This window comes from Rhipicephalus microplus, chromosome X, assembly GCF_043290135.1.
Source record: "Rhipicephalus microplus isolate Deutch F79 chromosome X, USDA_Rmic, whole genome shotgun sequence".
NCBI classification, from domain to species: Eukaryota; Metazoa; Arthropoda; class Arachnida; order Ixodida; family Ixodidae; genus Rhipicephalus; species Rhipicephalus microplus.
Genome location: NC_134710.1, coordinates 353,581,833 through 353,599,175, shown reverse-complemented (window position 1 = coordinate 353,599,175; position 17,343 = coordinate 353,581,833). Strand labels below are relative to the sequence as shown.

The window sequence follows — 17,343 nt, the reverse complement described above, 5'->3', positions numbered from 1 at the left end:
GTAATTTATGATAGCACGCTCTCTCGGTCAGTCCTTCTTGTTTTTGTCGCACCACTGACCTGCGCCTCTGTGACTACGCGGTATTCCTTGCCCGAAGCTCTTTATTTCACTCGTGACATTATGCGAGTGAGAGGCTTTTGAGGAACGCGAAACTTCGTTAAGTCAAAATATTTTGAAAGTTAGTGTGGGGAAAAATGAGAGTTTATTTACTTCAAGCGACTTTATTGGGACAAGACAAAACTGTTTACAATGTATACATGAGTACATATGTGCCTGCAGTGAATAAGATATAAAGCATCATTCTGCGATATTACTTACGTTCGCAATCAACGATCGTATCCCATTCTGTTGCTTCGTACTTTCATGTGAGGCTGCACTCTGCGTACTACCAGTAATACAGCAACGCTGTTTCAAACACTGCACTTGCCTGAGTCGGTTGTTTCTCACCATCGTAATAAACAACGTGATAAATGACACGAAACACACAGAAAGAAGTAGCAAGAAATTTATGTAACATGTGTGGGCGCGGTAATACCTTGATGACCTGTGGCAATTACATTTACCGTGTGTAATCGCAGGGTTAGCAGTTGCTAACTATAGCTTAAATATTTGCCCATGCTGGCCACTGTATGCTCATATTTTCAAGTGTCAGCTATTGCTGAATATTGGCTAAATGACGGAAAGTCGCGGTAAATGTTCGCAAGCACACACTTTTATTACACTACTATGTTAACAACAATCGTTTAAGTAATACCTTCAAACGGGGTCTTTAAAGTAACAAATTGGAATGAAATGAGATTCATTGTTGAAAGATCTCTGCTGATTTATTCAATATTAAACGAATGATGAATAATACAATAACTGTATGTGGTCAAATGTTGAAAAACCACTATATGATTATGAGAGACACTGTAATGATGGGCTCTAGAAATTTCGACCACCTAGGGTCTTGAACATGCACCCAGCGAATGATAAACTTGATGCACTTACATATCGAGATTCAGTAACATGATTCAACCTTTTGGGTTTCAGTTCTCTTTGCAGGAAATGTCATTCACGTGGGAAACTTTTGAGATGCCTTCATCAATGCATACAACGTGTATATCACCGTTGTCTTGTCCGGGATCCTCATGCTGCTTCCGTACTTCTTCCGTGGTGTCACCGCCCTCCCTGATGCCCCGGAGAAATGCCAGCTTCTCCAGGTGCGCCACAGGAAGTTCGCAGGCCATAGAGAGTACGTAGCTGAGAAAGTAGCTCCACACAAGGACGACGAAACAGTTGGATACCTGCCGACATTGAGAAAAATTGTTAGACAACCCATCTGCTTCATTGCCAAGCGGGCCGTCATTTCCAGCAAACGACTGGAGGAAAGAGAAAAAGGAGGCACAGTGAGAGAACCATTGACTTCTTCTACAACTACATGTTCAAGGAGGGTGGTGCAGTCAACTACGTAATTGCCTGACTGCGCGCGATTTGATAGCTGAAGTCTTGGCTGTCGTATTCGTCTACAAATCGAATAGCATTGAACAGCGTCATTTATATTGTTTAGCATACACACGTGTTGCGACTTTCGAAACATTCGTAGTTAGACATGGCTGAAGCAATCACGACAGTCATTTTGAATTGTACTTTCTGCTTGATTTTATTCCCTTCGTATATTCACCCATGTACTGCCAGTCCCTTCATACATTTGATAACATAAGTGGAAAGACATACACTGATGTTCACGGGGTGTTGAAAGAGGTAGAGTTCCGCGGGCACATTGAAGTGCTAGATCTCCATTTGACTTAACACTGCAGCACTTACCGTGACGTCATCATCATTACAGTTTGCGTTGATATTTAGTATGTTTACAAAAGTGGTCGTCGCAAAAGAGCGAATGTAATCGCCATGCTGAAAAGATTACAAGTAATTTCAAGATAAGGAAATTACTGCAAATTTCAGTTACTCATTCATTGTGCTATTTTTGCGTGAACTGATATGTGAGCTTTATACCTTTTAGTGTTAATATGATTAACCACTATTACTTAAAAGGCTCATTCTCTGTCGACAAAGTTGGTTAGTAAACACATTGTGACGATTTTCGCAGGCGCTCTTGTTTCATCAAGACGTCTGTGCTATCCGGAGCTTCAAACACTTGCTGTTTGACGTCGAACAACAAATTTTGGTGCCCGCCCAGGTGTTTTCATAGTTTGGTTCTCATTTTTTTGCATCGTTCTTAACCATGAACCCACATGAACTCGCCCATCTGTCAGTGCTACTGGTCAATTGCACAAACAGATAAAGAGCGACTCTTGCATCAGTTGCGTGCCTTAGGGTGCCTTGACGTCCATGCGCTTCCGCTTCCCGGATATAGACACCTTTTGAAAGACTCCGCACCGGCTATAGCCGTCATATTTGCCCAAAAGAGTCGGGCGGCGCTCAGAGGCTAGCGCGGGAGCGGCGCTGTAAATACGTTGTTCTTGACGTATTGAGGTTCATTCTTTGGCTGCTATAACAGGCTGCCATGTGCCACTGCACTAGTTCACACACGAAACGCTAGCGGATGTTTCGCTTCCTCCGTAGCAGCGAACGAAAAAATACCAGACCTTCCCCTTTAAGAGTTGAACGCGATAGCGTAATCCAGCCCCTAGTGCGCCCTTGAACCGCTAATTCCATACTTATAATATGACTTATTAAAAACACAAACACACGCACACACGCACACAAGCACACAAATGCACGCGCGCGCCAGCGGGACGCATTTATAATAACGCAGTGACTTTGCAGTGTGGCCACTTTCCTCTGCCATAAAGAGTCTGACAATGCCTCACAGCTGGCATCACATCATCTAGCGTTTGCTGTTTGCTTTATCAACGCTACGCCTCCTCTACGCCTCTGTAAATGCACGATATGTTTTCCGCTAGAGGGACATAAATGTGCACTTTCAGAGCTGTTTGAAAGTTCCTGTGTGTTTTTAGTGGCTATGGCTGCCCTATCTCGACCTTTTCCGGCGTATTTTGATGGCCTACCAAATGCGCCTACAAATTGCCGAGTAGGCTTGTTCTCGTCGTGACACCCGTCGAGCAAAATACGTTAAGGAGACTCCTTCCATTACATGGCATTTATGTAGTTTTTTTTCCCTTTTCCGAAAGCCTCTGCAAGTAACATCGTGGCTTTGTGGTAGAACATTTTGTCACGTGAATGGGCCGGGTTCAATTCGCACTGGAACCGAAAATGTATTCTTTATTTTATTTTCTTCGTTCTCAATTTTTCGCTCACAGACGATTTTTTTGTTCACAATCAATGGTATCGACGTTGACGGCGGAATTGCTGCGACAGGAGCTCTCTAACACTATCGCGTTAAAAAGGGGGGAAGCACAAGTAAAACGCTGCCGCTAGCGTCGGACAAACAGCACCAAGATATGCGAGGTTTGTTTTTGGCTAGTCTAGCAAGTGGTCCTACACTTTTTATTTGCTGGCATTAAGCATGCAGGCAAAGAAATCCTTGTTCTTTCACTATAGCTGCAACACACAATCACCGCGTGAAGTTGCTTTAGCGAAGAGAATGTTAACCTTTGCGTTAAGCTGGGCGGAGTGAATAGATGATTTGGCTACCTTGCCGAAAAGTTTACATAGCATTGGTGAAGACAAGTTAACCTTAGCTCTTCCTAAATAAGCATAGTCAAAACACTCACCAATAGTCGATTCAAATGAATAGTGATAATACTCATTGATACCTATTGAGTCACCATATTAAATCAGGGTATGCTTAGAAAAAGCCTAGTTAAGCTAGTATATCGTAGCTTTATTGCATTAGGACAAGCTAATATAACACTTGTCGATACCAATATATACTTATAGGTACCTATCAAGTGATATTAGGCAAGATTGGTGGAGATTATTTTGCATCACCCTAATCTGGTCTAATATGAGATGGCATAGTTATAAGGTAAATTATAACCGACTAAGCTATGCTCTTTCAGATTAAGTAGTATCAAGTAATTCCGGGATAAGCTAATTCTGAACAAGTCAATGTTGAGTGTATTGAGGATGGTTAGCCGTTTGGGTGACAGCGTATATATGGTCCCACTAGGCCGATTCGATTAAATTTGATTAAGCTGGAATAAGGTACCATATCTCTCACTTCATATTTTACTAGTGTGCCGCGTGCATTGCTAGAATATGTCATCACATCTAACATCGCTGAGAACCTTCAAGCTAACAATTTTGTTATCGGAATTAACATGGGTTCAGAAAAGGCTTTCCATGCGACAGCCAGCTATTGGAATTAACTAATGATTTATTCACGTTCATGCGTGAGCACCTTGACATAGACTGCATATTCTTTAATTTCTCTAGAGCATTTGATGGTGTTCCGCACTGTCTTCTAATATCCAAACTATCGTTACTGATTACAGACTTCTTGACTTTATTCTGGCTCAGAAACTGTCTATCATTCTGCAAGCAGTATACCGTTTCTAGTTCATTCTCATCTGTTCTAGCAGATATAACCTCTGGTGTTCCTCAGGGTAGTGTCTTGGGCTCCCTGTTATTTTTAATTCACATCAATGACTTCCCATCGCGTATCTCCTCTAACATACAACTATTTGCAGATGAATTAATCATCTAGCGCAAGATAATACCTTAATCAGACTAACTGGCTGTTCAGGAAGATCTAGATCTGAGAACTATTTGGTGCTCATGCTGGAAAATTACGCTTAATACTGATAAATGCAACCTAATGACGTTCATGCGCAAGCAATCATTTTCTTTGTTTTTCACACTGTTAACAACTATCATGTAAGACTCAAATCTTTATACATACTCTTGCATACATCTTCCTTCCTCTCTCTTATGGTAAACACATATCGAAAAATATTCAGCGCAGGCATCCGGCATTCTTGGCAACCTCAAACGTAACCTTCATGACACTTGAACATCTACCAAATCACCAGCATACCTGACCTTTGCCCTAAACTTCAATTCACCTTGTTAGGGACCTAATCAGGTCTATATATCTAATCAACCCCAACCCCTCTAAACCACGCCGCGCGTTTTTTTACTGAAGAGAACAGCGGGCATTCCAGTATCACTGATATTAAATCATCACTATCAATGCCGTCTTTACATTCCCGCAGAAAGAACGCCTTCATCAGCCTATTTCACAAAAGAGCATCAGGTAAGCATGAGACAAGGCTCCATCTCACCCAGCAGATACGTTTTTCTCGCCGTTTGCACAATGGCCGTTCCTGCAAACGTATTTTCAGACGCAATGGGGCATCCAGTTCACCGGAATTACCAGTTGCGCTTGAAATAAGAAATGGTCTTCCCGACAGTGTTGTCAATATTGATCATGCTGTACTGTTTCGTCACGAAGTTAGTGCAAATTTTTTATTACCAGTGTCTTCAACCTTCTACTAAATGTTGTACAATCGTCATCGCTAGCTATTGATAATTATGTATTCCAATGTGATGTTGCGTTGAAAATGAGCATCTTAGCATTTTGATTATTAGCCGAGTGTCCAGTTGGCTGTTGCTAACAATTATACAACATTTTTGGGGGGTTCATGTACTACAACACGTATCATTGTGTTGTTATGCTTAATCTAATGTTGTCATGCTCTCTATAACCCCTGTCCCCTTACAGAATACTCCAGCTGGCGTCTGTGGGTCCTTTTTGAATAAACAAATAGTAAAAAAAATTGGCAGATTACACGTACTTAGGAAATCGACGTTATGCGAAGCATGCAAAGGGAAGGTGACCGTGCTGTAATTTCCTATTGAGTGATGTGTAGTGGAACCATGCTAAACATATGTATAAATGTTGCACGCACAGACACATGTGGAAGTGTTCCACATATTCATATAACGATCTGTTTGCACTTGCGTAATAATGCCAACAGGAACATGAGTATTAGCCACACCAGAAACAACAGGCTGATTAGAAGCGCTGGTGCTCGCGAGCATGGTAGCCCTGGACACCTTTAAATATATCACCTTCAGCGCATGGCACCTAACTACTATGGACGTTGAGCCAACGTGACGGCTGCGTCAAAGAAGTACGTAGGTAATGTTTATAGTATTGGATAGCTAGCACTGCCACCACAATTGACGTTTCACGAACACTAGTACGCATTTGAAAAATAGTTTTGATACATTTTGTGGTTCTGTGGTAGAATACTTGATTGGCACGCCCCGCCGCGGTGTTCTAGTGGCTAAGGTACTCGGCTGCTAACCCGCAGGTCGGGGGATCGAATCCCGGCTGCGGCGGCTGTATTTCCGATGGAGGCGGAAATGTTGTAGGCCCATGTGCTCAGATTTGCGTGCACGGTAAAGAACCACAGGTGGTCGAAATTTCAGGAGCCCTCCACTACGGCTTCATTTATAATCATATGGTAGTTTGGGGACGTTCAATCTCACGTAATAATCAATCATATCTTGTTTTTTTTTAATTCGGCGATGCGCGAATAGTTATTTACTTGAGTTCGTAGCGCTTGCCTTCATTCCTTCTTTGCACTTGTTGAGTAATATTAAAAGTTGGATCGCCCTGAGTTTTCGCACTCAGCTGATGTGCTAACTACGGGAAAGGTAAAGACAGCAACTTATGGCGAGCACAGAATGGAAGCTGCAATGAGCTACATCAAAAGATTCAACCATGCATTCGTCGAAGACGGCTAAATCAGGCAATACATCTTTGCCGCGGCTCTGCAGTGTGCTAAACCGGGGATTTATAGTTCCGCGAAGGTTTTCCAGCGTTTCCGAAAGGCAAGAGGTGAGCTCAACATTGTGGACCAATTATTTGAGCAGTTTTTCATTTTGCATGAGAGTACTTGACTAAACCAAGTTCTCTGCGAGCCGGACTAGACAAGCTTCAGTGTCGCTTGAGTCAAAACGAAGATGGCAGCCAAGCTGCTGTCGGGAAAATGTGTTTATTGAAAGGCACCATTTTGCATTGACTCAGCTAAATAAATTTAACTACTTTTAAATTTAACTCAGCTAAAATATTTCTAACATTTAGCGTGTAGTTCAAGTGATATCAAGTAAGTTTAAGCTGCTTCTTGCTCGTGGAATTCTTGAAGCCATGGTTGGAAAGTTTGCGAGTCTTTACTTCTAATAGTGTCTCTCAAGCACACGTGCTGCATTAAATGCTTTTATTCATATTTACAGAAAATGTCGCTGGAGCCAACGTTATGACTAGTAATTTTTTTTCGTCAAGGCAACGTTGCCAACCTGACAAAAACAAGTAAACCGCCAAAACATGTTCAGAGCGACGTTCTTTTTCGAAAAACTTCTGATCACTTCAAGCCTCTACGTACCTCTGAACTTCAGTATCAATTGGTAGGCAAGTTCTGTAGGAAATTTATGCACGGCGTCGTAACAAACGTTATTGAGAAAATAGGACCTGTCTTACTCGGAACTGTTGATAATTCGCTCACATGTTCACATAATCGGGGTTCAATACTTGCTCACTATGTATATATGTAGGTTGTGAATTAAAAATATTTATGTAGATTGACACTTTCCTACTACGTGTATGTCTCTGTGTTTTATACAAAACGCGCAAATAAAGAGAATTTGTTTTTGCCAATTGAGTTCTGTCCTACTGAGCAATCAGTCAGCTTAATCTTTTTCCAGCTCAACACACACATATGCAAAAGGAAAAATATGAATAACAAAAATTTACGAACGGACGCATCGCCCAAGAAGCCAGCGAACCTGATAAAAGGCACGAGCCCATTCCGCTTGCATGCTAAGTGGGAAAGGAAGGCTTCAACGGCTACATTCCTCCTTTCAATTTTTCTTCCTTTCCCTCTATTTAGTTACCTCATCGATGACGTCATGAGAGAAGTTTTTTGGCCGTATGTTACTTTTATTAGGATGCGTGACAACCGCCAGTGGTAAAAATGGCGCTGCCGCTGCGCACCAGTACGCGAGAGTGCACTTTATATGTATAGGGAAACTCCACCCCCTGGTTATAGGTGCAAGCGCAGGGCGTAGCGTTAGCTACCATTGCCAAAGAGAAAGGGCACTGAATGTTCGCTACGTCTGCTGCGCGGAGCCCCGGTAAAAAATGGCGCGAGCAAAAAAGAAAAATACCAGCACATCTAAAAACTTGCGCCTCCCCAAGGGCTACAGCGATGGAGACCAATCAAGGCGCAGAAACAGCGAAGTGGCTTTGAATGAGGGAAAACAGAAAAAAGTGCCGCACCGTACCTCTTTTTCACGTATTGAAGCACACCTCCACAGCACGACACAGGAGACGGGGTGATGGGAATAAACGAAGAAAAATCAAGATTAGAGCATAGGAAAAAATGAAGTGGGAATCATTCAGTCCACCTCCTTCAGCCCGGGCCCCAAAACACTCAACGCACAGTCGACTGGGAAAGCCGCACATAATGGCAGGAGCAGCTTGATGCGCACGGATTAACACTGGCAGAAAAACGAAGAGCCATATGGCTTTTCAGAATGCAAGTCCAGTTGGTCTCGTTGGTAGCGTTACTTCAGATAAATAATCCAAAGATGCGATGGTAGCGTGACTGAGCTGGGTGGCAGCAATCATACTCTGAGCTTCGGATTTTGGCATCATGAGTGTGAGCCCAGTCCATAAGGTCGAAGCTAGTGCGGCCCATACGCCCTCCTTCGGCTCGTCCTTCAGAGCCGGTGTGCACACAGGGGACGCAAGGGTGGTTGCCGAGTTGGGGTCGCTGGCACCGGTAAAAGGTACACCGGAGCCGGCATGCATAGAAGTGGTGGAAAGGTGGCTGCCGAGATGGTGTGATTGCCACCAGCAAGAGCGTTACGGAACGAGACACCCTTCACGACTACCACACAGCCCCGCTTGCTGCAGGTGTTCACCACGGTGCGGGATAGTTCCAAGCCTTGACGGCGAGTCTTCGTGCCATCATATGAGGCTATGATCACTAATTTGTGCTGGAGCTGCCAGGACGGACACCATGGCTCGGTTGTCGAATGATTTCCGTTTCAGATGATGCAGCGTATTTATTTAGCTGCGCATGGTCTAGAAGAGTGCTTGATGCCGCAGCGCACGCATTGTTCGTCTCTCAAGCAGGTGCAGTCGCATGCCTGTAGCGGACGCTCCGGAAAGACTTTAGGGGCTGCGGCTGGCGTGTGCGAACTGGGTGTCTTTGCTTATAGAGGAGGATGACAGGAGGGCTGCTGGTTACAGCGTAGGTTTGGGTCGTTTTTTTGCCTCGGTGAACACCCTAAATAAGCGGCACTGGTGAGGCGATGTTGGCGCAGCTGAGTTTTCGAAGAGATTGAATGCACCAACTTCGAAGATCATGCCGACACAGGTGTTAAGATTGAGTTGCTTAGACAAGACTGATCTCGCAGATAGTCTCGATGGCGGTTGGATCGGTAGTGGGGTCGGTATCAACTGCAACCGTGTTGCTCTCGAAGTTTACCCGAACGCGTCGGGCAGCGGGAAAATCAAAAAGAACGCGGTCATAGAGTCCTTTGAGGCGACCAAAAGCTGGCGTTCTTCCCGACGGGTCGGAAGATGATGGCGGCTGTCAGGGCGTTCACTATTAAATCTCCACAGGCTTGGAGATCTGGGTGGTTCGATTGAGGGTGCGAGTGGTGCTGAATGCACGTGCGTTTGGGGACGGCGCTATTTGCTCGGTGGCCGGTGGAGTTGTGAGAGGAGAGAAGATGCTGTTGCTGCTTGCTGCAAGGAGGAAGTCCCTCGCTGGTAGACATGGCCATGGCAGTCGAGGACAAAGAGCCAGTTGGCACTTTCCTTTTGCTCGCTGGCAGGGACAGGCCGCGAAAGGCAAACCAGTCAGTGAAAGCTACGCTAGCGTCAGATATCGCGGGCTGCAGAGTCATTCATTTTGAAATCTTCCGAGAAACTCCAACAAATGCTCCAGGAGTGAGTGCTGGCATCGTGAACCTCTCGCTGTGTTCTCCTCCGTCCTCGGACTTCTTTGACCGGCTTCCAACTTTCCTATCGCCTTGTTCTGTCACTGTGTCTTCTATATTCTTATCTATTTTTCACTATCCATAGTATATCTCCTTCAGTTTTTTTATGCAGTTTCTGCCCTTTGATGGGCAGAAACTGCATAAAAATGCATATTCAGAACTCCAGCTGGCTCTCTAAACAAGACGGTCGTATGGCCGGGGATGCAGATGACATAAGATGGTGTGACGAGAGAATCCCGCAAGCCCAAGCAAAAACCAGGATAATTGTCTTTGATAGCGAGGTTCGGTTGAGGGTGCGAGTGGTACTGAATGCATGTGCGTTTGGGGAGGGCGCTATTTGCTCGGTGGCCGGTGGAGTTGTGAGAGGAGAGAAGATGCTGTTGCTGCTTGCTGCAAAGAGGAAGTCCCTCGCTGGTAGACATGGCCATGGCAGTCGAGGACAAAGAGCCAGTTGGCACTTTCCTTTTGCTCGCTGGCAGGGACAGGCCGCGAAAGGCAAACCAGTCAGTGAAAGCTACGCTAGCGTCAGATATCGCGGGCTGCAGAGTCATTCATTTTGAAATCTTCCGAGAAACTCCAACAAATGCTCCAGGAGTGAGTGCTGGCATCGTGAACCTCTCGCTGTGTTCTCCTCCGTCCTCGGACTTCTTTGACCGGCTTCCAACTTTCCTATCGCCTTGTTCTGTCACTGTGTCTTCTATATTCTTATCTATTTTTCACTATCCATAGTATATCTCCTTCAGTTTTTTTATGCAGTTTCTGCCCTTTGATGGGCAGAAACTGCATAAAAATGCATATTCAGAACTCCAGCCGGCTCTCTAAACAAGACGGTCGTATGGCCGGGGATGCAGATGACATAAGATGGTGTGACGAGAGAATCCCGCAAGCCCAAGCAAAAACCAGGATCATTGTCTTTGATAGCGAGGTTCGGTTGAGGGTGCGAGTGGTACTGAATGCATGTGCGTTTGGGGAGGGCGCTATTTGCTCGGTGGCCGGTGGAGTTGTGAGAGGAGAGAAGATGCTGTTGCTGCTTGCTGCAAAGAGGAAGTCCCTCGCTGGTAGACATGGCCATGACAGCCGAGGACAAAGAGGCTGCGAGTGGTGCTGCAAGGTGGCACGCCTCCACACTCGAGTCATGAGGTGAGAGCAATAGTGAAAGCGTAGTGGGCAACTTTTTCCCCTGATGTCGTCCGTCTCTACGTCGCTTCTATTGGCGCGGTTATCACGGCGGAGAATTATAGTGCTCTTAAACGACCTGGCTAATCTCTGTAACGCCGCTCTCATGAAGTACCCGATGCCAAAACAACGACGACGTTAAAACTGTGGCACAAGCGCACTCGCATGCATCCGGCCGTAACAACATTTGACAACTCAATCAAGACGCCCTGCTGCCTGTGCACACATGGCGCGAGAAAAAAGATGAAAGAAGAAGACGATACACAAGTGGAAGCGAAGAAGATGCGTTGGCCTGGCCGGATGTCCAAATTCGAAAAGGCAACAGTGTCGGAAGTACCTCGTTAGACGTCAACGCCTGAAGAACTCCGCAATGAACGTGCCTTTTGCTCGGACACCTAGCAGGCAAAATACGTGTGACAACCCACCTGGCCCCTTTCCCCCGACAGCATTGACGCCATCTTGGTTGCTTCGTCGAGCCACAAAACTTGAGTGCCTAGTTAGCTTGAAGTGACTTATAAAGACGTGAGAAGGACAGAGTGCTGGGCGAGTTAGTAATTTATCCTAACCTTGTGTCATTCCATTTTTTCGCTCAACTCAGTTAAGATTATAATGACGTTTTGCGTAATAATAATGTACTCTTGCATTTGTGTTGATTTTGAATTTTTGTGTTAGAATAAGTTTTTGTGTTCCGTGCCAGTTGCGCCGTCTCCTTGCTGCCCTAACCAGTGTCTGTGACACCGCTCATTATGATACGTTATTCTATAGCAACCGCTTGTTCTTGACACAATCGTGAGGCAACCATCTCTGATATACGCTGATTCTACATCACTTAGAAAAGTCGTTCAGGGTCTCTAAATGTCTCCCCTACTCGAGAACAAGACACACGTAATCAGTTCGACATTCATCCTCACTTACTTTTTAGGGTCATTCCCTTTCTTTTGGGGATAATCTTCACGAGCTTCATTTCTCGCATTTATATATTTGATGTGCAAAATAGCAAGGTCAATGTTCTCTTCTAGAGCAAATACCAAATATAGTCAATTGGATAAAAGAACATTTTAGTTAAAAAAGTAGAACTAATCACACATCACAGAGTCAAGTAACGATCGCTATCTAGAAAAATGAAGTGCGATAGTTCAAAAAATGGTCAGTCACGTGATGACGGAGCCCTAAATACTAAATTTTTGTGCCTAACCTTTAAAAATGACTATCGAAGTAAGGTAAATGCTGCGGTGAGGAACTGCAATTTATTTTGAACACTTTGGCTTCCTGAAATTATAAACACCATATTTTATACGCTCCTACTTGTGCTACAATGTACCCGCCTTCAAATGCACATTAGGTAGCGATGACTGCATCCTGATTGATGTTGCAGGTATCATACACGGCTGCAGAGATCTTAATGAATGTAGCAGAAGCTCGATTTATTTTCACCAACAAAATAAACACAACATAGTACACATTCTGATTGTACGGTGTGTTTTTACAATAGTGTGTGGCGACACACACTGCGCATCGATCAGCCCAGCATCCACCTCGTCAGCATCCAGCCCGGCCCCCACGGCTTCGGTGCATGTCTCCGATATCGGGAGCGCTATCGCAGAGTCACTGGAGGTATACGTAAATCTTGAGAGACGATTATTTCTCTGCTACCTCAGATGCATGATTGATATGTGAGGTTTAACGTTCCAAAACCACTCTATGATTTTGAGAGACGCTGTAGTGGAGGAATCTGGAAATTTTGACCACCTGGGGTTCTTTAACATGCACCCAAACCTCAGCACTCGGGCCTACAGCATTTTTGCCTCCATTGAAAATGCCACCGCCGCAGCCGGGATTCGATCCCGCGGCCTGTGGGTCGGCAGCCGAGTACCTTAGCCACTGGACCACCACAACAGTGCCTCAAAAATCCCACATAACAATCGAGTGGCAGTAAGGATCCCGTCACCCGACATGCGGGTCCGAAGCCGAGTACCTTAGTCTCAAGGTACTCGGCTGGTACCACCACGGCGAGGCGCTACCTCAGACCAACATTGTGTCAGAATGTCCGCCCATGCTGCTTCTATATGAACAAATAGCTGTTACATTTTAAATGCGAAGCATTTCTTAGCGAACTTTGGCGAATTTGAGCGTATCTACCTTTCTATATATATATATATATATATATATATATATATATATATATATATATATATATATATATATATATATATATATTTAGACGCTCACGTTTGGGTGCTCTTGTGGTGATCCCCTTAACTTGGCGTGAACCAAAATTAGCATGGAAGGGTAAGATAGTTTGACGAATATGATGCGCTGGTCAAGACATGAATATTGTCACAAACCCGTCGCGTACGTCGTCGAACAGTTCCCGCCAGACACATACTCACGGGCGGGTATGTGCCGCTGGTAAGCGGGTATGTGCCACAGGTGATAGACACTTAGTACGTACGCAGGAATGACGAGACCACACATGGGCAATTTTAACGCGTGAGCGTAAAGCAATACCCGACATCGGTAGCATCGACCCAACGAAGGCATAGAATAAATGTCAGTGTTAAGGAAAACCTGACATAGGCAGCGTTGGCCACCCGACGAATGCAAATTATGAATTACAGGGTCCCAGCAGGAGTCAAACCCAAGCATTCTGCGTGGCAGTCAAGCATTCTACTACAAAGCTACGCCAGGTCCCGCAACTACTTTACAAATAAACGCGCATCTTCGTGAAACGTCAATATTGGTTGCAGTGCTGCCTACGCAATTTTATAAAAATTACATATGTACTGCTTTCATAAAGCTGTCACGTTGGGTTAACGTATATTGTGGTGAGGTGCCGTACGCTGAAATTGATTTATGTAGCCGTGTCAAGGGCCAGGATCTTCGCGAGCATCAGCGCTTAATTTCAGCATCTGGTGTTGCTAAAGCACATTTCCAGGTGACATCGTTGTGCAAGTAGAAAAATGGTTATACAAACATCCGCAAACCTTCAACACACATGTTCTCATCAACATATGTCTCTGCGTGCAAGATTTAAACATACACTTAGCATCATTTTATGACTTGTCTCTCAATAAAAAAATGCAACACGGTCACCTTCCCTTCGCGTGCTTAGCATAAAGTTGATTCCCAGGTACGTGGGATCTGCCGAATTGTTTCATGTTGGTAATCCTGCGGCACGGTAAATCGCAAGTGTTTTGTTTTTATGAAGGCATTTTACCTGCAAATGTTCTGTACTCACCATTGTGAAGTGAGAATAGAACCGGCGTTCTCTGCTTATTCGGTGCATGAGGTTGTAGAATGGCAAGTGTATGAGGTACACGCCGAAGGAGATTCGTGCAAGCGGCACGAATCCATCCCACGAGAGAAATCGGTTGAGGAACCCTTAGGAAGAAAAATTGAAATACACATGACGACTCTCAACTAACTCAAAATATTACAATTAAAATACGCTGATAAATCCTTATTGCCTCAACTTCAGTCCTAAACTTGCATAATTTTTGTCAACATGTTCGCTTAGCGCATGCTAAATTAAAACAAACGAATAACCTGCATATTGTTGCGCATGCCTGGGAAGAAAACGAAGTGCGTGAACATGCTGGCTACCCCAAGCTAGAGGAAGAAGCAAGATGACGACACTGTGATCATCAACCTGTTGGCCGCTCCGGCGCTTCTCTTCGCACCCAAAATGAACGGCCCCTTCAGGCGTATACGTCCTGGTCCTCCTTGTGCGTAACAATATAAAGATGCTGGTGACGCAGCAATGTTTATAGTCAAACACATTAGCAATTAGGACCGGGTTAACTGGCGGAACATGGTAGAGGCCTTTGTCCTGCAGTGGACATAGCCAGGCTGATGATGATGATGATGATGATATTAGCAATTTAATCATTGCCGTTAGTCTATCACCAGCACAGGACGAATTATGACTTCTACTTTTGACAATGAAGGTTGCTTTACCTGGCGTCAGCCAGACCACTTTCTTTACCTATGTACTTTTCACCCCCAGATATGCAATAATATCGCTATCTGCACCAATTGAATTTTTATAAAAAGAAAGTTTATTGCCTGCTTCACCGTCGCCATAACATCTTCAACTTCATAAATGCAACTATTAGAGTACAAGCTTGTAGTTTTGTGTATGCCGCACTGCCCTACTGCTGTCCTTAAGGTATTTTTTAATGCGAAGCATTTCTTAGCGAGCTTCGCAACTTTGAGCCAATCTATCTATCTATCTATCTATCTATCTATCTATCTATCTATCTATCTATCTATCTATCTATCTATCTATCTATCTCTCTATCTATCTATCTATCTATCTATCTATCTATCTACCTAGCCGCCTACGACATTTAGCTCTCCTGGCCGTTTGAATAATGGTATCGATACCAAACTTGGTCTGGCATAACATGACTGTATTAGGAGCACATTTGACTAGTCATAACATGAAAATCTCACGTATATGTCATGAATTTCATGAATGTCATGATTTACATTTCAAGGTCCTGCAGCTCCGGCGGTGGTTTCGTTCACATTGCATGTTGCAAAACTGGTATGGTATGACATGATTGCAAGGCTAACACAAGCGACAAACCCCAACATGAGAATTATGACATGCTTGTCCTGTAACAATGTGATTACTTACCACGCTCACGATGCGCTCGCGGACCTTTCGCTAGCGTCACATATGCCAAATTTGGTATTACGGTACGTGAATGGATGACGAAAGTATATGACTGCTGCAAACATGACAATCATGAGATGCGTGTCTGTAACAACATGACTACATGCCACGCTCATGAGGCGCTGGTGGTGGTTTCGCTAGCTTCACTTACACCAAATTTGGTATTACGGGACGTGAATGGATGACAAAGGTATATGACTGGTGCTAACATGACAATCATGAGATGCGTGTCCTGTAACAACATGACTACACGCTATACTTATGGTGGGCCTGCGGCCGTTTCGCTAGCTTCACATGTACCAAACTCGGTATAACACTCTGCGATTTCACAACACAGGTAAATGACACAAGCAAACATAATAATCACAACATGCGTGTCATGTAACAACATGACTACATGCCACACTCATGATGCGCTCGCGGCCGTTTCGCTAGATTCATATGTGCCAAATTTAGTATTACGTGGCGCCAACGAATGACGAAGGTATGTGATTGGTGCAAACTTAATAATAATGAGATGCGTATGATGTGAGAACATGACTACATGCCAAAGTCAAGGCGCTAATGCATTTTGACATGACGCGGTGTGCGGGCTCGCTGGCGTTCATTTCGTCGCGTCAAGCCGGCGTTTCCACGCCATACGCCGGTTCCGCCATATACTCGCAGGCGCGCGCCGCGCTGCGTTGCTTTGACGCATGCGTGTTTCAGCGCGTCCGGCGTGACCCCGTCATCGCATCGGCGCAAAATGCAGCATGTCACATTTCGTGCTGGTTGCCGTCGGGCCGCGTCGGCGGACGCTTGTCGCGCCTGGCGTCAGACTAAAGAGTGCTCACGTTTTGCTAACGTAGCGTCGCTATGCCCAGCGTGGGCGCGCGTCAACGCTACATCGGGGTATATTGGGCTCTTTATGATGCGCTCGCGGCCGTTTTGCTAGCTCCACATATACCGCCTTTCGTGTTACCTGACGGCAATGGATGACGGTATATATGCCTGGTGCAAACATGATAATCCTGACACGCGTGTCATGTAAGAACATGACAACACACCACGCTCATAGCGTGCTCGCGGCTGTTTAGCTAGCCCCACATATACTAAATTTGGTATCGCTGGACGTGAAGAGATGACGAAGATAAACGGCACATCCAAACATGACAATCATAACATGGAAGTAATGTACTGCATCATTTACCTCCACCTCGTAACGTTGTGCTGATATTGAAGTGACATATTGACATTTCTCGTTCGTTCTTCGCATATGATCGATTCCCACTGTCCGTGGGATCTGCCAATTTTTTCCTGCTTGATCTCGCTATACGTGGTCCATCACAAAGTGTTTACTGCATAGCCAGTGTGTGATTTAACTGTATTATGCACAGAAGTTTATTTTTGGCAGGAAATAAAATTTTATTGAAAAACGGTGAACTCTATTGCAGAAAATCAATTTCTCACAAGAAAAATCGACAATTTCAGTTCCAAAGATATCAGGTAGTCACCTGAGGTGACCATCATGGACAAAGCGTCTACAGGTCAATTTCGGTGAAAGACCGCGAAGCAGTCCTTCT

General features: G+C 44.7%; 1 protein-coding gene across 1 annotated transcript in view; it reads right to left on the bottom strand.

Annotated features, from left to right (window-relative positions):
* Positions 1–694: 694 nt before the first annotated feature.
* Positions 695–17,343, bottom strand: part of LOC119161144 (nose resistant to fluoxetine protein 6) — a 111,106-nt gene continuing 94,457 nt past the window's right edge. The window contains exons 15-16 of the mRNA XM_037413496.2: positions 14,339–14,481; positions 695–1,286 (exon numbers count right to left, since the gene is read on the bottom strand). Coding sequence (XP_037269393.1) covers positions 1,029–1,286; positions 14,339–14,481 — 401 coding nt within the window. The 3' untranslated portion in view covers positions 695–1,028. The remainder of the gene's footprint in view (positions 1,287–14,338; positions 14,482–17,343) is intronic.